This window comes from Electrona antarctica (genome assembly GCF_951216825.1).
Source record: "Electrona antarctica genome assembly, chromosome: 3".
Classification (NCBI taxonomy): Eukaryota; Metazoa; Chordata; class Actinopteri; order Myctophiformes; family Myctophidae; genus Electrona; species Electrona antarctica.
The window spans coordinates 40286523-40311387 of NC_136808.1; the positions used below are offsets into that span (position 1 = coordinate 40286523).

At 41.3% G+C, this 24865-nt stretch overlaps 2 protein-coding genes across 4 annotated transcripts in view; one reads left to right on the forward strand and one right to left on the reverse strand.

Annotated features, from left to right (window-relative positions):
• Positions 1 to 14831, reverse strand: part of lrrc28 (leucine rich repeat containing 28) — a 30396-nt gene extending 15565 nt beyond the window's left edge. Inside the window, exons 1-7 of one of the 3 annotated variants that reach the window (XM_079496901.1) lie at positions 14665 to 14831; positions 12641 to 12725; positions 11315 to 11489; positions 9515 to 9555; positions 8140 to 8177; positions 6780 to 6917; positions 5803 to 6009 (exon numbers count right to left, since the gene is read on the reverse strand). In XM_079496901.1, the coding sequence (XP_079353027.1) occupies positions 5803 to 6009; positions 6780 to 6917; positions 8140 to 8177; positions 9515 to 9555; positions 11315 to 11482 (592 nt within the window). In that variant the 5' untranslated portion in view covers positions 11483 to 11489; positions 12641 to 12725; positions 14665 to 14831. Of the gene's footprint in view, positions 1 to 5802; positions 6010 to 6779; positions 6918 to 8139; positions 8178 to 9514; positions 9556 to 11314; positions 11490 to 12634; positions 12726 to 14651 lie in introns of all 3 variants that reach the window. The other 2 variants (XM_079496899.1, XM_079496900.1) reach the window with 2 other exon arrangements.
• A 1196-nt stretch (positions 14832 to 16027) lies between these two features.
• On the forward strand, positions 16028 to 22003 carry LOC306919945 (uncharacterized protein). Its single transcript, XM_079496520.1, has 3 exons — positions 16028 to 16196; positions 17739 to 17834; positions 20236 to 22003. The coding sequence occupies exons 2-3, from the start codon at positions 17771 to 17773 to the stop codon at positions 21369 to 21371; spliced, it is 1200 nt and encodes a 399-aa protein (XP_079352646.1). The 5' UTR covers positions 16028 to 16196; positions 17739 to 17770; the 3' UTR covers positions 21372 to 22003.
• The last annotated feature ends 2862 nt before the right edge of the window (positions 22004 to 24865 follow it).

Below are 24865 nucleotides of genomic sequence, written 5' to 3' on the forward strand. Positions count from 1 at the left end.
CTGTCCGTTTTGATATAATTCCTTCAGAGTTAAGTGGTACATGTCTGTGGAGCCTATCTGTGTTTTGGTCTATGTACATTGAATGTTAAGCCTAGACCAAATAGCCTCTGAAGGACTGAACCTGTAGAGACTGCAGTCGGTATGGAGCAGCTAACACACTTTGAAGAGACAACAGCCAACACACAGGAGGCCACTGAACTTGGACAGGCAGCAACCAATGCACACCAGGTCAGATTCACCCAGGCTTATACCACCTGGACGCACTCTGCAAGACATATTCGAACAGTATTAAAAACATTTTGTTCAGCAGAGGACCTCCATGGCATCAAACAATGTATTCAGAACCAACATAATGCAATAAGTGAATGCTACGAATCCATCCAATGCAACTCCACCCCTACTCCAGATATTGTTAAGAAAATGGACGCATGTATAATGATCACCTCAGAAATATGCGATATAGTGGATAAATTCCTGGACAACGTTGGTCAGCCTTTCAACGACGTGCTTGCGAAGTTACGTATCAGAATGGCCTTTGATAAGGATCAGTATGGGTCTATTTTTGGACACACCAACACAGCAACTGTCATCTCTGACTCATCAGAGGGGACAAAAAACCATGCATGGATGGGTCCCCGTGGAACCCATCCATTGCACCCACCCAAAACCCCTTCCATAACAAATAGTGATGATTCAACGTCTACCACCAGCCACCGCTCCAATACTTCCTCCAAAGCCTCCCAGAAACGAGCTGATGCAGAAGCAGATCTTGCTGCCAAACAGGAAATGGCCAAAGCACTGAAGGAGATCCTTAACCAGCAAACCCAAGTGCAAGAGGCAAAAATGAAGTTACAGCAACTTGAAGCCCAAAAGGACATCAGAGTAGCAGCAGCACGGGTTCAAGCTTATGACCTATTTGAAGGTGACTCTGAATACTGCAATAAATCACCCTCTGCTCCTCCAAACGTCACATCATGTTGCACCAAGTACCTCCAAGCAGAAGCCTGTATAGCCTGTCACCCTATGGCCTCCCCTTTCCTAATAAACCGCAGCCCTGCGGACGAGAGGACCCCTAAAAGAGCCAGAGCTTTCCACACCACTACCCAGAATAATCACTCCAACTCCAAGCCTCCATTCACCTGCCCCATCTGTGCTAAGAAAGCACATGGTCTTGCCACATGTCCCAGCTTTGCACGGACAACTATGGAAGATAAGAAGTCTTACATCTTTGAAAATAACCTCTGCTTCGGGTGCCTGAGAAAGGGACATGTCGGCAAGGAATGTAGGAGGAGACATACCTGTGACATATGCAATCGACCTCACCCGACCTGCCTGCATAATGGCAGAGATAAGAGAACTGGGGTAGAAATGGCAAAGGAGTCCACAAATAACCATACAAGCCACAGGATCCATACTGCCATCTCACACTCAAGCACTATTCCTGTCTGCATGTCATCTACAGAGGACCCACAGAGGTGGGCAACTGATTTGAAGTCCCAAGTAAACCGTTTAGAGGCCGAGTTTGACAACCTGCGCACCCATAAACAGATGGCCTTGGTGGATAATGAACACCTGAGGGTGGAAGTGGCCGAACTAATGAAAAGAAATATAGAAACAGTGAAGCTTCTGAATACCGTAAAGCAGAGCCAGGATGATATTCTCAGGGCCAACGCCAGAGTCGAGACAAATCAGCAGCAACAAGAGATTGATCGACTGAACAAGGAGTTGATGGAACAAAGAGCGGAGTTAGCTGACATGCACAACACTCTACGACATGAAGACATGGAGAAAGACAGAAATAATAGGGAGCTGGAGGCCTTGAGGGCTCAGCTTCAGCAGCACCTTGCCATCAAGGCAGAGCAGAAAGCGGAGATTGAACAATTGAAAAGAAATTTGGATCAGACACAAATAGAGTTAAAACATGCAAATGGTGCCCTGCAAAGCAGAGAAACTATTGACTCTCAGCTGAACAGTACTGTGAAAGATCTACAGGTAGAAATTGATGTGCGCTCTGTAAGGAAGCAGGAGACTCTCTGCCCCCTGAACAGAGACCTGGGAAGCTTACCGCCCCAACTCCCGCAGGGGTGTAGCGAAGGCGAGCAGACACAGAAGCTCCAGGGAGAACACTTCTGTCTGCCACAGTGTACAGCGGCCGAGGCCAAGAGCATCATACCAAACGCTGTAGCCCAAATTGATGACCCCATACATATCTGCTGCAACAGCTCCCCTGAAGAGCCGGGAGACATGGCTGCTATAGACGTCGCCTCCGCCAAGCACGTACAGCGGCAAATCGCTAACAAAAGCCCAAACAGACTTCTTAAGACCGTCACAAATCACGCCGAAAATGGAAATGCAGACTCGGGTGAAGGCCCTGGAGCTAGAAAACCATTTGAGGGCAAGGTTTTTCCCCTAAACCTTCTGTCATCAAAAGGCAAATTAAAGACATGGTTCTCTCAAACCTCATTGACATTGTAAAGAGATGTTGTGAATCATGTTATGTGCAATTCAGAATGATCTGCCCTAGGTAACATGATTGGGGGGAGTGTAACTGCCCGTGACACTTGTTTTTGCAATCATTTCTTTAGTTGAAGTTTGTTATATTCTTTATTTATTGTCGGTCTTATTTTGTTGTTTATTTTGATACTTCCTGTATTTTGGCATACCTTTACTTTGACACTTCCTGTTACCGACCCATATATAGCTGAAGCCTGTTAGCTTCACTCACCTCAGACCCATAGACTCATTTCACACAGCCAGACTCCAGAGTGAGCAGAGGGGGAGAGAGCACCAGTGTGTGTGTGTGTTTGCACCAGACCACACGGTATGAAATGTTTGACTGTTAATGTGACGCTTGTGTTTGTACTCTTATTGATTAAGCAATGTTGAAGCCTGTGACATTTGCAGTTTTAGTGAACTTTTAGTGACTGAAGTTGTCTATTATTGTCTACAGTGCCTGTCTGTCACACTATGTTGTGAATGTGACCATCGGTGACTGTTGATGTGCCCTGAGGTTCAAGTTGGTTATGCAGCCCTTTAGCACCCTCGATACGCGGAGTGAGGTATACATGATTATTTATTTGTCTGGTTTCCATTTTGAGTATCATTCATGATTGTATTTTGTTTGGTTTTCGTTTGGTTGTGGTACTTTTGGTTATTGTGCATTTTCCTCTACTTGTCTTATAATTGAAATAACTTGAGTTTTGTATCACTGTATTTATAATTGACCATAAATTAACCATTTTATTGTTGATTGTACTACTGAAGTGACAAGTTTAATGCACAGATTTTATTAGTGAAACTATTGATTATTCAATGATTGTAAACTGTATTTATTCTATATCCTTATAGTTTTCACGGTGTTGGAACAAATAAACACACCCGTCGAGACCACCCAACCTTGTCATTCTTTCATCAATCGAGGGCCGCTTACACCGTTTGTTACTTTTCAGGATTCAAATGTAGCAAAAGTAGCAGATCTACAAGCTCGAAACCAAGCTTGTGCATCTGCTACTTTTGATGCTTGTGTGACACTGTAGTTTGATCAAGTAGTTAAGTACGGCATTCATTTACAAAAGGTTATAGAATATGGAGATAAGAGGTTTCTGCCCAACAGCGACGATATGTCCTCAGGCCTCTCTCTGAGCGCCTCTCAGCATGGGGGTCTCCTGGCACCTGCTACGTAACCACGGTAACCACCTCACCACCCACACCTCTCACTTCCACATCGTGCCCATCCCCTTAGGACGCACGCACACGCACACATAGGTTTGTATAACTATAGTTGAGAGGACATCCCCCTCAGGATGCGTGCACACACACACATAGGTTTGTATAACTATAGTTGAGAGGACATCCCCCTCAGGATGCGTGCACACGCACACATAGGTTTGTATAACTATAGTTGAGAGGACATCCCCCTCAGGATGCGTGCACACACACACATAGGTTTGTATAACTATAGTTGAGAGGACATCCCCCTCAGGATGCGTGCACACGCACACATAGGTTTGTATAACTATAGTTGAGAGGACATCCCCCTCAGGATGCGTGCACACACACACATAGGTTTGTATAACTATAGTTGAGAGGACATCTACAAGCTCCTTGTAGATCGGCTATTTTTTTCCTGCGCAACATGCTTCCATAGAAGACATGCTGCCTATTTAGTGCATAAAATAGGCAAACATGAAACATCCCGCAAAAATAGACAATCTACAAGCTCGTTGTGAGGTTGTAGATCAGCTATGTTTGGCACAGACTCACAGAGACAACTTCTACAATTCCAAGTGCCTGTCAGGGTGGGGCGTCCACAGTTCAAATAGGATTATTTTGGGTGGTCTCGGCATGAAACGTTTGTTGTTATAGAATCTAGACTAGAGGACAGTGACATCAATCTGTTCACTCCACCCAGCGAACCACCAGTCAGCTGCATCGATACGTCCACCAATCAAACTGACAGCTTCACTGCTACTGAACTGCTATTGATGAGTGTCAGTAGCGACACAGTTGACCTATGACCTCTGACCTACATGGGGTGGGGGCGCGACCTAGAGGTTAGAGAAGCAGGCTCATGACCTAGAGATCACCATTAGTCACCATTACCAGAACAGTGGGCACAGGACAGTGAGGGACGATTGGTTTTCTCCTCCATCAACATTACCGGGAAAAAGAAAAAGGATAAAAAAATATATCTAGCCATTAAGTTTCCAAGGGAAAGTTAAAGGCTGCATGATTTTATTTTTATTATATTTTTTTAGGCAAACTCAGTACTGCCTAACAGCCTCCATGATTTAATGTCAGCCTCCATTATTTAATGTTTTATTGCACTTTGTATTTCTCCATGACACCAGCAGTCTGCTACTGAATCACACAACCAAAGACCAATTTGTCAAACTCCCCCCAAGTTCGTCAATAACACCAGTATTGGCCAGATCACTTTCAACCAGGCGTTCTTATTTGGGCATTTAGTTCATTTTTGACCCAGAAATCTGACATCAGTCAGCCTCTACTCGAGTCATGTCGGTGGTTCAAACTTGGGGACCCCCAAATAGATATGAATTTGGCTAAGGACCTCCATTTGAAAATGTTTTGTATCAGTGAAGATTTACGTTTAAAAACTAAATTATTAAAAATCTTCCAAATATTTTCAAGATTTTCCCAACATTTTCAAAAATAGCAGATGTACAAGCAGATGTACAAGCTCGCAGCACGGAACGAGGTGAACAACCACACCCCACCCAAGGACCCCAATATGAGAACCAATGCTCTACTCATCCCAGCGGGTACAGGAGGGAGGCATCTGACATAGTGTCATGGTGCTCCATCCAACAACAAAACCGGAACTCAAAACTAGCAAAACTGTGGAAAAGGTCAATGACTTCAGGAAGCTGGCCCCCACCCACGCACCCGCCCTGGAAAAGGAAGGTGTCACGACCTCAAATGGGACAATCACATCACCGGCACCTAAAAAGGATGTACTTCCTACGTCAGCCCACCAGCCCTCCTCAACGTCAGACCACCACCACCACCCATCATCCCGGTCCAGTTCTACATGCATCCCATTCCCCACGTCCTCCAATCTAGTAGATAGTTCACTGTCATTTCACTCATTACCGTTTCACCATCAGTTAATGCTTCATATCCATAGGAGTAAAATAGCCGGGCAGTTCTAATATGCCACGAAGCTATTGAGAACCTATAAGGGCAGAGAAGTGAGACAGGCAGTACTACTAATCTACAGGCAATGAGGTGAGACAGGCAGTACCAACCTAAGGTCAGTGAGGTGAGACAGGCAGTACCGACCTAAGGGCAGAGCGGTGAGACAGTTGGCAGCCATAGACAGCTCGTTGAGGCTGTGCAGCTGACACAGCTGTCTGGGCAGCAGTTGGAGGCGGTTGCGGTCGGCGGTCAGACACTGCAGGGACAGACACTGGTGCAGCCTCTCTGGCAGAGACATCAGCAGGTTAGTGGACACGTCCAGGGTCTCCAGCTCACGCAGCTCACCTATCTCTGCAGAGAGAGGGCAGAGAGAGGGTGCAGAGAGAGAGAGAGAGAGAGAGAGAGAGAGAGAATAGACAGGGTATTTTCAATCAGCGATCACTCACGCGCATGTGCACGAGACGTAGCTCTCCACTAGTTACAATATCCACAGTACACCACTGGCGTTCTCTGAGCTGTTCTGAGCACGTTAATGATGACACAACCAGACATTTATGGAGAACATGTACGGCCGTCTGCAACAGCAATAGGGCTGTCACCATCATGACATTTCACATGACAATTAATAATGATAACCAATAACTATTTGTGTTTTTTGTCATGGGATCCTTGGAACATATAGAAATTCCAATTCCATTGCACAGGGCAGATATGACAAATAACCTAAATGACTGATATATATATTATATTTAATAACTTCTACTTTGAAAAACATTAATCACATCGCGACACGTTGCGAGTTTGTATATCAGCTATTTCCTTTTTTAAATATATAAACATCTTTCAACATGGAATCGATTATGATGATTATGCAAAATAATTGTGATTAGTTGATAAATTGTAACTGTTGTACGTTACCTGGGGGAGGGATCGGAGCTGGTAATTGGCCAGTCTCAGGTGTACGTTACATGGGGGGAGGGATCGAAGCTGGTTATTGGCCAGTCTCAGGTGTACGTTACCTGGGGGGAGGGATCGGAGCTGGTAATTGGCCAGTCTCAGGTGTACGTTACCTGGGGGGAGGGATCGAAGCTGGTTATTGGCCAGTCTCAGGTGTACGTTACCTGGGGGGAGGGATCGGAGCTGGTTATTGGCCAGTCTCAGGTGCCGCAGCGACCTCAGCCGACCAATCTCTGGGCAGATCACCTGCAGGGCGTTGTCACTCAGGTCTAAGGACTGTAGCCTGGCCAGGTTCCCTATGGCTGAGGGAGACCACATCCACAGAGGGCTGTTAGCAGTGTTGCCATGTCTGCTTATTATTAGAAGCTTCTTTTTCTCTAAAGTTGCTTATAAATATTGGTAGTTGCGGCCTTGCAGGTTGCATTTTTGGGCTTGTTTCAAAAGTGTACAAGCTTATTTGGGCTTGCCTTGTTTTTTTATTATTAGTATTTAAACCAGTGGTTCTCAAATATTTCATGGACCCCCAAATTAATATGTCCCAAACCCTAGTCTGAAAATATATTATGCCAGGCAGGGAGAGCCTCATGCCAGATTTGTGTTGTTAGAATGTTAAAACATTTTATTTCAAGATTTTTTGAAAATAGCAGATCTACAAGCTCACGTGTCCCATTGCGACGTGTTGTGAGGCTGTAGATCGAAGTACCCAGTTTCAGGTTCTCATGTGGTATAATAATAGTCGCTTCTTTCTCACAATATCTGCCAACACTGGCTGTTAGCCGCTAGCACTTCACTTCCATTCACAACATATGGAACAGTCACACCTACAGGGCGTTATAGCAATTCACTTCACTTCGCTTCAATTTACAACATACAGTCATACCTTTTTGGCGAATGTTTCCCCCAGAATTTGAATGCTGGGGTTCAAGTGATCGAACATGGAATTGGGACCTTACAATCGAATTGTGGATTAGGCAAATCGCTGTGACACGCCTAGTCATACCAATTTAAAAACGTGTGTCAAATAACCTATAACATATTTTTTTATAATCATTGAAGCAGTTTTGTTGTCTTTACTTAAGTGTCAAATATTCTTTCAAATTATGTAAGATGATGAACTGTACAATGTTAAAATAATGTACAAGGTTAAAGGAAAACAACTGCAATTTGATATGGGAAAACATTATTAGCAATATAAAAATAAAGAGGGCCAACTATCCCAATAGAAAAATATGACTTTGTAATTTGGTATAATGGTCTTGATTTATTTTTATCAACGTGTGTTTTGTGTTGAAAATGATGCGATACGTGTGGATTTGTTAATGTAAAACATTATGCATTTCCTTTCGGAGATTAACTAAGGCTATGATGGTATGTTTGGCCAAAGGAAAAAAGAGAGTATAATTAATTTGTATTTGTGTAGGTGGCCATGGAGGGATGGGATAATGGAATGTTTTAATGATGTATATAAAAAGTTAAAACATAATCAAAAGCTGAAAAGAATAAATAACACAAAGTCAGACTCACCCTCAGGAATCATGGCTATGTTGTTTGAGTGCAGATACCTTCAATTAAAAAAATAAGTTGGAATATGAAAATCTATAAATGACAGCGATTATATATACTAAATGGTAAATAAAATGGTAAATGGTGCATTCACTTTTATCCAAAGCGCATTACATAGATATTCAACCATTCACACACATTCATACACCGATGGAAGGAGGAAACCGTGCAAGGCACCAACCTGCACATCGGGAGCAATAGGCCTATCTCACAGCCCGCTTTCCACGCCCACTTCCGGTAAATAGTGGTGTCATTTAACATTAGCATTTACACGTTTTTTTCTCTGGAGAATCTAAGTACATTTTCTAATGTAAAAATGTGACAGACCAATATTATTATGAAGCAAACAAGATGGTAAATCAGCTCGAACAGATAGAACAAACCTTACCTTGAGAAAACAAAAGTTGTAGACTTCTTAAATTACCTCTGTTAACATGTAGTGTCTATGGAGTGACGTCACGCTATCACCACTAACGCGGAAAGGGGGCGTATTAAGGGGGCGGGGAAATTCTGTGAGATAGGCCTATTAGGGGTTCAGAGTCTTGCTCAATACTAACTCTGGGGGAGCCCGGGATCGAACTGGGAATCTTGCGGTTGACATCCGGCCGCTCTACTGGCCACTCTACCTCTGAGCCACTTCCGCCCTATACTACTTCTACTACTATACTATTCTTATTATACTACAATTAGTAGTGGTTACATTCAATTCATTGGTCAACGCTTCAAAATATGTTGAGAGGTTTCAGTCTGTACCAACTTACTTTACTGACACCTGTATCATTTGGTACATCTCTGTCAATGTGTGTTATTGTTTGTGCTCTACTGTCTGCAGTACACTATATTGTGCCACATTGCTCAGTCTACATGAATCCCTACATGCTAGTTTATTTTATCTTTTTGTATTTGTATATTTGCCCATAATCTTTATCTGATCTTATCCTTGTTGTGCATTATTTTAAATTAATTTAACTGAGCTGCATGTTTTTGTATGAAAGGTTCTATACAAATGAAGATTATTGTGCCGTGATTAATATACTGATTCTGAACATTATTATTCTTTGATTCTGAACAGTGTTCTAGTGACACCTGCTGGACATTAAGTGAAAGTGCCCCAACGGTTTGCTATTGTACCGTGTCTTTCTCATATCTACTTAGAGTTAAGTGGTCACAGCGGTACTCTAAGTAACATTAACATTTTCTTTATCACCATCACTCAACATTACAGCACTCAAATAGACACATTCACTGTAAATCAATACACACATGTGTAATCACTTGTAATGTGTGCTTCATACACAGATAGATAGACCATTGACTGTGCAGTGAATAGACTCACAGTTCAATCAGATTGGGGAGCTTCTGTGCAAGATTGTCCGGCTATTAGAGAAAGAGGTGACAGAACATAGAGAGATTTTACTAACCAAAATACCCAGTAAACATTCTCAGTATTTATCTTAGCTATAATATCACATAATCATATATAAATAGTATGGATATACCGTATACAGTATATATGTCAGGCAGAAACTTCTCCATATTCTTTTTTTTCAAAGGTTGTTTGGACTGTTACTCTAAGGGAGAGCACCACACTCTCAGCTTTCAAAGGACAATTGAAACAGCGGTTGAAAGATAACAAGACATGATAATACATTTAGACTAAGGCCCTCATTTATCAACGTGGCGTACGCCCAAATATGGGCGTACGCCGGAATCACCGCAATTTTCAGCATTTATCATTCCAGTATGAACTTGAACTTTGGCGTGCGCCCGACCAAATATCACGTCAGGTCGGGAGCTGTCGTAGGCTTTGTCCTCACCTGTATTTCTGTCAAAAAAAGAAAGAAAAGCGGAGCAGCATTGACTGGCCTGGCATCTAAACATATGTTTTCAATCCTAAAATGTATAAAACTAATAAATAGCCTATTATACATGTGAAAAAAATACATTTTGTAGGCATGTCATATTAAATTGGTAGGAATGTTTCATGACATGGAGAGGCATTGGAGGGAGACTAGCCTACTGCAGCTGTAGAGTCAAGTCTCCCAACGGGTACTGTAATCTACAGCAGGCCCATGTCTTTCTGGAGTTATGGTATGTGCAATCTCCTCGTCTCGTCCTCGTTTAGGGATAAACCTGACGCGTCACTCGAATGCCAAATGTGCCAAGCCACTGCAAGTGGGGACCGCATCCACCATCTTGGGAGATCGGAGATAGGTATTAACCCAGCCAGCCAGCCCACCAGCCACCACCACCAGTACCACTGTACCCCACACGTTAATGTTTAGGCTACGCATTCATATAATTGACAGCCCCAGCCACTGCAGCAAGGCTATCTAACATAGACTGTCATAAACGTGCATGGTCACAGTGTCACGGACTACAGTGACAGAGACAGACAGGACAGGAGGAGGAGATGCAGCTATTTGCAAAACAGCAGCGTGTGTGCGCGGTTGTCACAGGCTGTGCGCGTCCAAACTCATTCCAATGACATGTGAGCTATTTGTTATTTAATTCATGGTTCACAGTGACAGGTTCAGGTTTTCATTCACTAATATATCTTGTTGTATACTAAATGAATAAAGACTTTAATAATTGAATATACAATAAACACAGTGACAGTTGCTTGCAAGAGGCGGGCAGGGAGGCGAGTGGGGGAAACATTTTTTACGAAATGGGATGAAAATTAAATGTCACGATTATTGTGGCAAAATTAATTGCGATCAACGATATTATTGTGATAATTCAAATATGCTTAAAACTTAAATTGCCACTTCTGTTAACCACTTGAACATCCAGCATCAGTATTCTGGAGGGAACATTCGCCAAAATGTGTTGCAACGCGCGCCAAAAACATGTGTTGCAACGCACTGTGAGCATATAGATCAGCTATTTTTGGCAAATTGATTTGTGTAGAGTGAAATAAGAGCATACTAAATGCAGTCTTTACTCTTTACAGGTCCGTTTTATCAAGTATAGAGGGTTTAAGTTGCAACACAATACATTTAAATCTCTGCGATATGATTAGTGATAATATTGATTATCGTCCGCTCCCTAATGAGAATGCATTACACCTGTCTTGTGTTCATTAATGTGCACTGTCCCAAAAAAACAAATAAACAAAGTCAAGTTAAAGTACCAGAGTTGTCAGGGAGTTTCTCTTCATGTACAGTCTCTCCAGAAACTGCAATCCCTCATCCTTCAGGAGTTCCACAGGGAACTTGTTCAGGTTCCTGTAGTTAAGGAACAGGTTCTTGTGCCTCTCCTGTTTGGCCATGGAGATCGTCTCATGAAGCTCGGTGGCCATATCTGCCCTGCAGAGGCAGACAGCATACAGCAATTTCACAGTTTTTACATTTCATATCATTATCAAGAACAAAAAATAAACCTATAAGTATTAAACTACACAATGGTAACAGGAAGGCTCACCCCAAAACATACCCGTTACATTTTGGCATAGTTTTACTGAGGTTAAGTTTAGGAATAAGGTTAGGTTTAGGGCTTTAGGAATTAGGTTAGGTTTAGGGCTTTAGGCACAGATTTACTGAGGTTACATTTAGGGTTAGGATTAGGTTTAGGCATAGTTTTACTGAGGTTACATTTAGGGTTAGGACTAGGTTTAGGCATAGTTTTACTGAGGTTACATTTAGGGTTAGGATTAGGTTTAGGCACAGTTTTACTGAGGTTACATTTAGGGTTAGGATTAGGTTTAGGCACAGTTTTACTGAGGTTACATTTAGGGTTAGGACTAGGTTTAGGCATAGTTTTACTGAGGTTACATTTAGGGTTAGGATTAGGTTTAGGCACAGTTTTACTGAGGTTACATTTAGGGTTAGGATTAGGTTTAGGCATAGTTTTACTGAGGTTACATTTAGGGTTAGGATTAGGTTTAGGCATAGTTTTACTGAGGTTACATTTACAAAAACACAATTAAATCGTTATTTGTGTCAGAATTAATCGTCAACTTAAATATGACAGCCCCAAACAGGGTAGAGCAGAAAAGCAGCAATAGTCTGGTCTAGTCAAAATGTGATCCGTCTCCACTTCAATACCAGCAATAATTCAGACAGATTTTACTACTCATGTTCTCCCCGTGTCCCCGACCCCTAGGGTAGGTACCGTCACAAAAAACATGCAGTAAACCTAGTCTCTATACTGCCTCCCCCTGGTCAGCCGGGGAACCTGATGGAGGGCAAAGGAACTGGTTGGAATAACGTGTTCCTTCCACGCGCTAGGTCCTACTGGGGAAACTCCCCCCTATCAGGTGATAAGAAGCGGTCTGCTCACTCCTCATGCATTGAAGGAAGCATGAGCTCAGTTCGGTGCTCTTCCCAGGGTGCAGAGAGAGAGTAGGGGTAGGGCCGAGGATTACAGCTTAAGACTATTGGCACCGGGTGAAAAATGGGTTAATACAAAATCGTGGGATCAAAAATGTAAGGAAAAAGAAACGGTTACTCACACTCGCTGCTCTTTGGCTTTTTGGAGAAATCTTTAACGAGTCCCCATCCAATTAGGGGATTTGATGATGTATCCTTCTGCCTATAGCATCCCTGACACAAAACAAGAGCAGCACAAACTTAAAAAGAAAACTAAAGTATTTAATCAGTTTTTAATAAATGCAACCAAGATCATCGTCTGTGGCATTGATTTGTTTGTGCATTCTTCTTTGATGCCAAGAAAACAGCAGTCATCAGTGTTTTGATTTAATCTATGAAATCATAACTTGCCCAATAATTAAACCAACCAAGTTGGTTGGGTTCAGTTATAGGACAATTTCGTAATGAATAAAAATGATGAAATTCCAGCTTTTTAAAATCATTGACTTATTCATCCTACTGTGTACCGGTATGTGTAGTATTTACCTCTATTCATAGGACATACATTAGATTAGATTTAGATGTCTTTTTCAGATTTTACGGGGGCCAGTTTCGAATTGCAGCCATCCGTAGGTGCCCTTTGAGAGCGGTTTTGAAGGAGTCAAGGGATTCGCATGTCTTAATGACTGTTGGTAGGGCGTTCCACATTTTGGTGGCATAGGAGCGAAAATAATTTAGTCCCTTGTTTGTGTCGAATCTGGGTTGTACATGATTCGTTGCACTCCCTCTGGTGTTGTGGGTGTGGACTTTGTTAACATTAAGGAAGTATCTAGACAGGTACATGGGTATCTTGGTGGTGTATCGAATCTTGTGGACCAGACCCATTGCAAGATGCTGTACTCTGTCGTCGACCCTAAGCCATTCCAGCCTGTCAAAGTGGGCAGGGGTGAGGTGGGTTCGGGGGGTGAGGCCAAGTAGGAGCCTGACCAGTTTGTTTTGGGAAGTCAGGAGCCTAGTTTTAAGGGCCTTTGAGGTGCTGTGGTACCAGGAGGTGCATGCATAGTCAAAGAAACCTAGTACGAGGGCTCATGTTAAGGTCTTCAAGGTGTTTTTGTTGACCAGTGAGGAGATCCTGTAAAGGAATCTTGTTCTTTGGTTGACTTTTTTGATTATGTTGGTGGCCATTTTATCACCGGAAAGATTAGCCTCCAGGATGGAACCTAGGTAGGTAATTTCATCTTTACGTGTGATAACATTGTCACCCACTCTAACCAAGAAGCCATTTGCCTTGCTGAGATTACTATTAGAGCCAAAGAGAATGGATTCAGTTTTTCCCAGGTGTAAAGATAGCTTGTTATCAGCGAGCCAGGTGCAGATTCTACCGAGTTCAGAGCTGAGGGCCTTTTCAACCTGCAGTTTGTTCCTGTCCGAGACTAGCAGTGCCGAGTCATCTGCGAACAGGAACAAGTTGCAGTCACAAGCTGAAGTCATGTCGTTAACATATATTAGAAACAGTAAAGGCCCTAGTATGCTTCACAGCTCACTGGGAGGGGGGGGGGACAGTGTTCCATTCACCTCCAGTGGTGGAAGAAGTAGGCTACTCACATTTTGTACTTGAGTAAAAGTACCAATAGCCTAATGTAGAAATACCCAGTTACAAATAAAAGTCCAGAAGTGAACATTACAAAAGTATTTGCATTCAAATATACTGGCTATTTTCAAATAGCCTAAGTAATAGTATACATAGGGCTGAAGTGGCTAAATATAATTTGTTTTGTAATAATAATCATTCAATATAAACTGTACAAATTAAGTAACTACTCCAGTATTAGTCAAAATAAAAAAGTGCACATAAGTGCGCAGTACACGCACACGCACACACACAGGACAACTCAGTAAAATGGCACGGTCATTCAGTGATGTTAATATATTGTGTCGCTGGTATTATCTTCTAGGCTGATCTTTGAGCTGTGAAATAAAATCATACTTAGTGCATCCGTCACTAGTATTTCCTTGCACAACAACTGCGCATGTTTCATGTAATAATTGAAGCATATTTCATAATGTTTTTGGATCAAAGCACAGCATGGTAACATCAACCGTTAGCTAACAATATAGCTTCATTTTGCTGTGAGAGTACAACATCCTCATAAAACATACTTCATGACTTTACCTGAAATGTCCAGCATCACTTCAGACAATAGTTTATTTTGATTTGCCCTCATGAATATTACAATCTATTTACCCCCAGCTAAAGCTAACGGACTAGGTATAGGTAGCTAGCTTGAGCATTGAGCAACAAACGTAAACAACGTCTGACGTCATCGTCCAGGCCGCCAGGCGACGACGGCGCCCGCTGGTTGATGGGAGTTGAAGTTTTATTATTGTATTATTTCAAAAACAAATTAAATTTTAGACATAGACATAATAAATATGATTTTACACACTCAGTCTCACCAAAAAGGTCCAACACATAACTTATTTTAACACTTAACTTATCACTTTATTGATTGATTGATTGAAATATGTATTAACAGTTTGCAGAATTACAGTAGCCTACATTTCAAGCACAAACTCAATACAAAGACTGTTAACTGTGAGTGGACGACCCAATTAAGCATTACACTTGTTTACAAGAGGGTCCACCTTGTTCAATTCATCAAAACATTTAGAGACGTACAAATAGACACTTCTATATAGTCAAAGAACAGAACAGGAATTCATCATAAAGGAGTAGCTGGGTCTGAATTCGTTATAATCGTGCACTTGGTGACAAGTCTTTGATTTTTGGTATGGTGGTAGGTATGGTTATAAGGTTTTCAAAAACCATCGCAAACAAGTTGGGAGCGCCCCCTAGTGGTCTGTTTGCAATGAATCTAATATTAAATGGGTCAGTCTATGGTTAAAAACCATAATAATTGATAAAAGAGATTTTTCAATGGATTCTATTAGTATTGGGTGTGCTAAATAACATACTAAAAGATTAGGAAAAAATAACTTCTGGAAAGGCATCATTTTCAAGATGGCGTCCACGATGGCTGCCGGGAGCTTAAAATGCCTATAAACTGGGATTTAATACATAAAAAATCATAACAATTATGCACTTGGTGACAAGTTCTTGATTTTTGGTATGGTGTTAGGGATGGGCATTAGGTTTTCAAAAACCATCGCAAACGAGTTGGGCTCGCCCCCTAGTGGTCTGTTTGCAATGAATCTAATATTAAATGGGCCAGTATATGGTTACTCAGAGTAGTGCTTTTCACCTACTAGGCGTCACCACTCACCAGCGTAGAGTTCCAGGAGCTGCGGCCTTTTTGAAACTAGCTCCTCGCCCTACAGTACACACTTCCACTCGGTTTGAGCATAGATATATAAATAATAGACGGCACCGGGATTCCCCTCCCATCCAGTGCCGTCTCTATTATTTATATTATATATCTATGCTAGTCAAACCTGACTCTGGCTCAAACCAAGTGGAGGGCGAGTGGCGAGGGGCTAGTTTAAAAAAGGGGGCAGGCTTTCCACCCTAAGTTTCCACCTCGGAGAAGAAGAACATAGTTACCCACAATGCAGTTGTGAAAACAACATGGTGGTTTGTTGACTGACTACAAAGAAAACTAAAACATTTCGTTTCAAAACAGTGTCGTCGTTAAGCAGCAGTTGGACGTTTGTTTTGTTAGCAGCTCAACCACTGAAACGCAGCAGGTAAGATAAACTTATTTGCGTTGTGTTTTATCTATCTATCTATCTATCTATCTATCTATCTATCTATCTATCTATCTATCTATCTATCATTTAAAGATGAACGGACGGCTGCAATTCAAAACTGGCCCCCGTAAAAAGTCAGATTTCCCCCATCCGACCACCCCGTTTCCCCCCTCACTGACCACTGACTGTATATGTTGTTCCCCTTTAGTTTTTACCTCCTTTTATGATGATGTACGTACGTTGTACGCCAAGTACCCTTTAATACGTGTGGTGGGGAGCTCAGAGTGCGTCCACTTAGGAAAGTAGGCTTTCTAATAATTACACAAGCCGCCTTTGTATTGGTGAGTAGGTAAAACGTTTTTTTTATATTTACGCTACAGACGAGAGGCTGGTCTGCATTTATGCTAGCTCTGGTCAATAGCTCTAAGAGCTATGGCCCAGAGCTACATTGATGCTAGCCCCAGTATGTTCCCTCAGCACTACGCTCATTCTGTAGCTCCGAGAGCTACAGAATGAGCGTAGGGAGACGACACATATAGGGCTACATTTATGCGAGCATAGGAAGAAAACAGTCCGACAGGCACGTACAGGTCTAGTAAGAGCTACATGTCTTCATAAACCGACATTGAATCCTTACCAACTAAACATTTGTGATACTGTATTATTGTGTCAGTCCTAGAATAGAGGGTATGCGCGTGACATCATCATCAAACCAGGAAGTTATGCAGGAAGGCCTACTGAGTGGCAAAAAACTACTTTCTGGCCTTGCCAGCCCATACATCCACACAGAAAAGTCATATGTGATTGCTTTAAACAACGTTAAACAATGTTAAACTCGCTTTGCCACTCGATGTGCCATTCACTTTAAGCATGCGCATACCCTCTTGTCTTGTTCACTTCCAAAGTTCCAAACCCACCTTGCTGCTTTTATTTTAATTGACAAAGGTGTTCTCCTTATTATACCTCACAATTTTACAACCACGTTAAACGTATTGGTGAAGTAGTTTCATACAAGATTATATCTTGCACAAGAACAACATTGGCATTACATATATTTAACAACTGAAATAGTTGTCATTTTTCTTAAACCAGAATTGTACAACCAAAAGGTTAATCCTGCAAGAACCAGTTGTATTTTCTCATCCCATTATCTTCCAGGTTAAAAAAAGCTTACAATGTGTCATCATGATGCACCATTATTCAATACCTTGTAGATCTGATATTTTCAGGTCACCTACATATACAGTATAGGTTAAAACTGTTTTCACCGATTTTTGACCCCCTTCATCTTTAACTCAATAGGGACTCCTGTCACAAGTTGATTTCAGTCCAGCCCTATGGAATGTGCTAATCAAATGTGTTAATTGGCCCCTATTGAGTGAAAGACATACTATTTCTAAAACAAATACAATATTTAAGGTGTTTTTAATTTCTAATTTTAGTTATAGACTAAGGGTGAGTAGAATGTATTAAGACATATAATTCTTATTAGCCAGGGATCCTTTTTAAAGTCCTTATCTATTCCTTCCTTCATTTCAGACCAGTGTGTGGAATCCAGGCTGCAGGTGAAGATGTACTCTCCAGACTCAGCCAGGGATATCTCTATTAAAGAGGAACCTGAAGACCATCCACTCGGTACGTTTCATGTTCTCTCCCTTCGTTACATATTATTTTCTGTTCAGTTGTAGAGCGGTTACGTCACAATGACGACACAGATCTTCAATGAACTTTTCCAGAGAGGCTTCGATGATCCAATCAATCAGCCTCCGATCGTGCTGCAAATTCAGTCTCACTTAAACCCTCTATATTTGATAAATCTGGCCTATAAAACAGTGCATTTGGTCCTCTTGTTTCACTCTACAGTGTAGAGTGAAACAAGAGTACCAAATGCACTAGAGTCTACACCAGGGGTGCCCACGCTTTTTTGACTTGAGAGCTACTTTAAAAATGACCAGCTCAAGATCTACCCACCGAATACCATTGCTGAAAATAGTCATGGAATAGGTAGCGTTTTTTGTATTTAATTTGTAATGCTACCGACGTTTGTGCACAGCAACACTCTTGAAACTATAAGATTGTGCATTGTGGGTTTGAGGGGGTGCATACGTACTTAGTTTAGACTAGTCATTGGTTAGACATGGGTTAAAAATAATTTGAATTCAAGTGGCACATGCAAAAAAATATATATTTTTTAAAATATTCTTTAGGGGCATGTCATGCGATCTACCTGGACAGCCTTTGTGATATACTGGTAGATCGCAATCTACCTTTTGGGCACCCCTGGTCTACACAAATCGATTGCGTTGTGAGCTTGTAGATTGGCTATTTTTGGCGAATAGGGATGCTGGGGTTTCAAGTGGTTAAACAAAAGTGGCATTTTAAGTAATGTTTTAAATACGGATTATACAACAGGTAGTTCCGACGGAGCAATGTGATTGAAATGGCTATCTACCCGTGCTTCAAACGAGCATAACAGCACACCGTTCTTCAAACAAGCATGACAGCACACCTAAATCAAAATATAAAACTCGCAGAAAGGTTGTTATTTTGAGAAGTGTTCCACAATATGAATACATTTTGAGATGTTTTGTGATGGTGAAGTGTTGTATAATCGCAAAATTACACAAGTGTGCGTTATCATGATTATTGGCACATCAGTGATCCGCCTCGTTCCTGCGCATCACTGATAATGCACACCGTAAAATTGCTTAATTATAAGCTTCTTGCTGCAATTAGGGATTTTCACACGTCGTCCAGTAATTCATTTGCAAATAAAATAATAGAAGTGAGTGAGCAGGTAGGTAGCTGTGAAGACGAAGACGTTTTTTCTTTGACACAGGGAAGGAAGGCTTAAAGGGACATTTCATCGCTGGAAGAAACTCAATGTTAATAGTATTTTTAGTTGATTAAAGCAATTTAGGGTTTGACTGGATTGCTGAATTCCTACAATGACCATAATGCTCTGCTGCATTTCTCCTCCTCGTGGAGAGGGGGAGGCTGGGTAGAGGTGTGACTTATAGTCCAGGAAGGAAGTTAAACCACATTTTCATGACACATTTTGGTCATGAACATATGGCATCATGACTAAAATAAAAATATCTAAAAAGACATATTGCATACATTAAAAAAACCCTGGAAAGTGTTTCTTCTTTCTTGTGTCCCAAACATCATTAAAATAAGATCTGTTTGCAAAAGGGGTGAAGTGGCCCTTTTTAAATGAATGCAATTGAAACAAGATATTAAGCACTTGGAAGTGGAGGAAGTGTGTAGGAATCACTGTTGTGTTTATTAATTTGACAACACAATCACATTGGACGAACCAGATGCATTGCTTAAAGTGTATATATATAGCACGTTTGCTACCTTTCAACACCTATCTACAGGCTTTTCTAAATAGAATAGCACTAGTCTAAAACACACTCAAGTACAAAAAATCGCACCCGTGTGAAGTGAGGGGCGCTAATATATTAAAGTCTAACTCATGTCGATTAGGTGATGTAATGGTGATGTGAAACAAACGGTATAAACATTAACCCATTTAGACCTGAGAACTATTCTACAAAATAAATGTGTTCTAAATCCTGACAGTTTTCTGAAGAAAAAAAAAACATGTTTCTATATCAGTCGGAATCCAGCAGAGCTGTCCAGCAGAGCTGATCTTCAGCCATACAAATGTCGGATGTAATTTGTGACTTTGTACTGCGTTGCTCCTGACATGTAAACGCTTCTGGCGAGAGGAAAACAGTGTGTGCTTGTGCTAATAATACTAAAGTGTGTGTACAGGGTTGGGGGGCGGCCAAACTCTTTCTCTTAAAGTGAATGTAGATGGCACAGGGAACTACATTCATGCTAACAGCTAGCTGGCAGAGAAATAAGTAACTAAACAGCAATTCTAATTACTACTCACAATATTTTAGTTGCTAATATGTTGTTAAAACTTTAAAGGTGAGAGCTCATTTTCTACATGGAGAGTGGAAGAATAGTTTTACATTTTAGGAATCTAGTATTAACTATTATGTAATTGTTCTGCTCCTAGACATCCTGCACATGGTTGTGTGTAAAGAGGACGATTCTCCTGAACAGGAGAGGAGCCCCAGTCCGCTCCAGGAGGAACCAGAGCCTCCACACATTAAAGAAGAACAGGAAGATCTACTTCAAAGTCCAGAGCAGCCTGATGGGTCAATGTTGACAATAATAGCAGTGAAAAGTGAAGAAGAAAATGATGATGATGATGAAGAAGACATCTCTTCCCACTGCTCTGAAGTTGAAGTTGAACTTCAAGCCGACACTGAAGTCACTGAAGACGAAAGTGAGAGAAAACCTTTCAACTGTATATTTTGTGACAAGAGTTTTAGAAAGTCACGTGATCTGAACAGACACCAGCGTGTCCACACTGGAGAAAGACCTTACAGCTGTACACTGTGTGACAAGAGTTTTACACATTCATCTAGTCTGAAGACACACCAGCGTATCCACACTGGAGAAAAACCTTTCCACTGTATATATTGTGACATGAGGTTCATGCAGTCAGGTATACTGAACAGACACCAACGTATCCACACCGGAGAAAAACCTTTCCAATGTAAACACTGTGACAAGAGTTTCACGGTGTCAAGTCATCTGAAGAGACACCAGCTCATTCACACTGGAGAAAAACCTTTCAAATGTGAACACTGTGACAAGAGTTATGCTGACTCATCTGCTCTGAAAACACACCAACATGTCCACACTGGAGAAAAACCATTCCATTGTAAACATTGTGACAAGAGTTTTATACAGTCGGGTGACCTGAACAGACACCAGCGTGTCCACACTGGAGAAAAACCATTCCACTGTAAACATTGTGACAAGAGTTTCAGTAACTCGGGTTCCCTGAAGACACACCAGCGTGTCCACACTGGAGAAAAACCTTTCCACTGTGAACATTGTGACAAGTGTTTCAGTCATTCAGGTGAACTGAACAGACACCAACGTATCCACACCGGAGAAAGACCTTTCAACTGTAAACATTGTGATAAGAGTTTCAATAACTTACCTAACTTGAAAAGACACTTGTTTATTCACACTGGAGAAAAACCTTTCCACTGTAAACATTGTGACAAGAGTTTCAATGTGTCAAGTAATCTGAAGGCACACCTTCGTGTCTGTCCACAGTTCTCACAGGACAAATAAATGTCCTGGCTGTGAATGTGTTCCTGGAGACGGGCCTTCTCTAAGGCTGTTGACTTTAATTTTGCTAGAGGATGCCATTCAAGTCATATGTATTGCTAATTGTGTTGCTGTTTTATCTAGAATTGTACAGTTATGATTAGAATGTAATCAATTCATGTTTCAATTCATGTAATTAGAATATAATCTTGTTGTGATTTATTACACACCCAGTGGGAGGCACTACTTGCATTATAATATTACTCATATCAGTTTAGGGATTTATGAAAATAATAGATGAGTATAGGACATTATTATAACCTAGTATATCTATTAATCATATCTTAATCATATATTAGTACACAATCATTATGATAAAGTAATGTTATAACTATATAATAACCGTATAAATAACATTCTTCTCATGTGCGACTCTGGATTCTGTGTGATCAAATCTGTCTTCTCCTGTTGTGTCGTTCTGTATCAATGTATTTCCTTTTTATCCTTTTTTTTCCCCTGTTAGTTTTTTATTTATCCCCCCCTTAGGATAGGCACAATAAGCCTTTTGGCTTCAGCCTAAACCCTTTCGGTCTCTGCAAAAAAATGTAAAAAATACGACGGAATGAATACATGTAATGTTTATTTTATGACCAAAATATAACTGAACTGAACGAAGATCTTGACTGGATCAATTTGAAACTTTTATTGTTCACCTCTTGATTTCCTACTTTTCTGTTTTCTATTTGAAATGGAGGGATAGTCCCATTCAAATGGAAGGTGTGTATATTTGGCAGGTGTATGTTAGCCTTGCTTCTCGCCCTCAGGCGTCTTACTGGTGTGATTAGAAAGCTTACTTTCCACGGTGGACGCACTCTGAGCCCCACACCACACGTATAAAATGCACTTTTTGGCCAGAAAACCTTTTATTTTTCACAGGAAGAAAAATACTTTTAGTTACTCCACTGCAGCCTCTACCGATATTGCCAAGAGAACCCTATAGACAAGATTTTTCCTTTCGGTGAATAATCACACAAACTGTCTTTGTATTGGCGAGTTGCGAAAACGTTATTTTTATTTTCACTACAGTCGAGAGGCTGGTCTGCATTTCATGCGAACGCAGGAAGTCGAGAGTAGCATAGCTCTAATGCAAAGGCATTAGAGCTATGGACCAGAGCAAATTTAGGCCTGCAACTATCCATTATTTCCTTAGAGAAGAGATTATTCTCTTTTTGTTTAATCGAGAAGCTTTAATCTTTTTGCAAATATATTTCGATGATTCGATTAAGCATTTAAGCTCTATTTTATACTTTGTCACAGCATTGTCATGCATTAGCCGACCTAGAAGCTCAGTCGTGAGCTTATACATTGTCAATTTTCACTTTTGATTTGATTGGTTTGACCCAAAATGGGGATAATTGATTAATGATTTTATTAAATTAATGAGTCTAATTGCTGCACCCTACATCCATTGCACAGAGCTCATCATGTCCTAGCCTTAGACACCTCATTGCAGCCTACCTGCAACCTATGATCTACATCAGTGCTTCTCAGACATTTTCACATCAAGGACAAACAACGATTTTTCTAAATCTTTCATGGGCCGATCTACAGCCGAGCTGTAGATCGGCCCATTTCAGCAAAGGATTTCAGCAGAATAGCTGCAGCTAAATGCATTTTGGAGTCATTGTCCTTGATAACATATTTTTAGCTAAACTACTGCCTACTACTGTATGGACCTATGTGGTGATGAAGGTGGTCAAACCTCCCAAAAGTATCACCTTCTAGGACTCTGCAGCTGCTTTGGTGGTGTGAAATCAAAGACCTGCTCTTATCTGATCCTGGAGATTCTGTGCTGTATGTATACTATGTAGGCCACCTTTGATTGAATACTTCATTACCAAGTAAAAAGTTATGCTAAAATGATGGCACTCGGGCCTCGCCCTCGGGTCGAAGGTAATGAAATATCTGATAAAGTGGCAAAGAAAAATCAAATTAAACTAAACTATAGATCTGAAGGTTCAGTTTGGAAAATGTGAATGCTTTAACATTAAGAGAACAACTATAGCGCTCCAGTGGCAAAAAGTGTGCAAAGTATCATGCTGTGCAACCATCTGTCAAAAGTAAGAAGTGTAACTATGATGAACTCTGGCAGAAGCGATGTTGTTTTAACCAGGTTGACACTCACTGGAACATTATGGTCTAGCCAGTTGCTGGAAATGTCATAGTTAACATCCAGACAGTGTGGAATAACACTATAGAGATGACAGGCAGCAACTGTTAGGCTACACATTAAACCTAATATGCAGCAGATATTTGGAAATAAATCCTGAAAAAACTGATTTGTTTTTTAACATTTATATATTGTGACAGATGCAACGGACTGACCTCATGTTTCCTTCAATGCGGTGCGGTGTATTTGATATTCCGTTTCTCTCCAAAGTTGAATGTTGCCACCACTGTTGGAACAGCCATAAACTACACAGGTTCATCGATGTTCTGGGCATCTTTATAAAGTTAGTGTTAGTAAAAAGCAGGTAAAAGAGTAACGTTTGAGTAGACTAACATCAGTCACTTTTCCATTCACTGTAGTAGATGAGGTGTGGGTTTACACCGCAGCTATGTCGGCTCCGCCTACAGGAAATACGTAAGCTGTGACCATGAGACCCGTTTCTGAATTCGTCTATAGGGGACATGGGGAGAACATGCAAACTCCACACAGAAAGGCCCTTTTGCTAGCCCCACCTAGGGGGTTCTCAACCTGGGTTTGGGGGTCTTTCCTTAATGATTATCTGGTTTCAGTATTTATTTATGATGTATTTTCTCTATTAAGGTTATTGTAGCGGTCAAATTGTATTGCTGGTGGGGAGGGGGGCGGGGCCAAATCATTTTTTGGGGTCCCCAGCCAAAAACGTTGAGAACCCCTGACCTAGGGAATGGGCACTGAAGAGAACACGCCCCCAGCGGAACTCGAACCCAGAACATTCTAGCTGTGAGGCGACAGCGCTACCGACTGCAGGCACCACCGTGCCCCATCAGCACACCCTCTTAATCCAGTTAGTCTCTCAAGACAGACCATTTCGAGGAAAAAAAGGGGTTTTTCCGTTTTTGGCCGATAGGATTCTCAGATTGACTAGGTATACAGCAAATGCATAGAGATAGTAATCTAGGATCATAGGTAAACCGAGAACCTATCACCATGCAGTCTCTAAAAAGTATAAATATCAACATTAATAATCTGTACATTGAAACTATACAAACTATAGGATGCCAGGTCAACAATGAACCTGGCAGCTGGCTACATAACATGCTATCTACTGCCATCACTGTACAGTGTAGTGAAGATAATTGATGTTTTGTGCTTTGGTGTTGTTCACTCCCCCGGTGGTCCATGTGGTTGGGGGGGGGGACACGACCTGGTCCTGAGGCCAAGTCTCCAGCAGGGCCGCTTTGTTCACCATCCAACTGCTTAATTGGTTTAGTGAAAAGACGGTTGTTGCTGCTACCAAACACATTCCTGT

What these genes read in the sequence shown, in the direction of transcription:
- LOC306919945 (XM_079496520.1), top strand. Translation starts at nt 17,771, where the DNA reads ATGTACTCTCCAGACTCAGCCAGGGATATCTCTATTAAAGAGGAACCT. An exon ending in ACCTGAAGACCATCCACTCG is followed by an intron (nt 17,835 to 20,235) that starts GTACGTTTCATG and finishes TTCTGCTCCTAG; the next exon opens with ACATCCTGCACATGGTTGTG.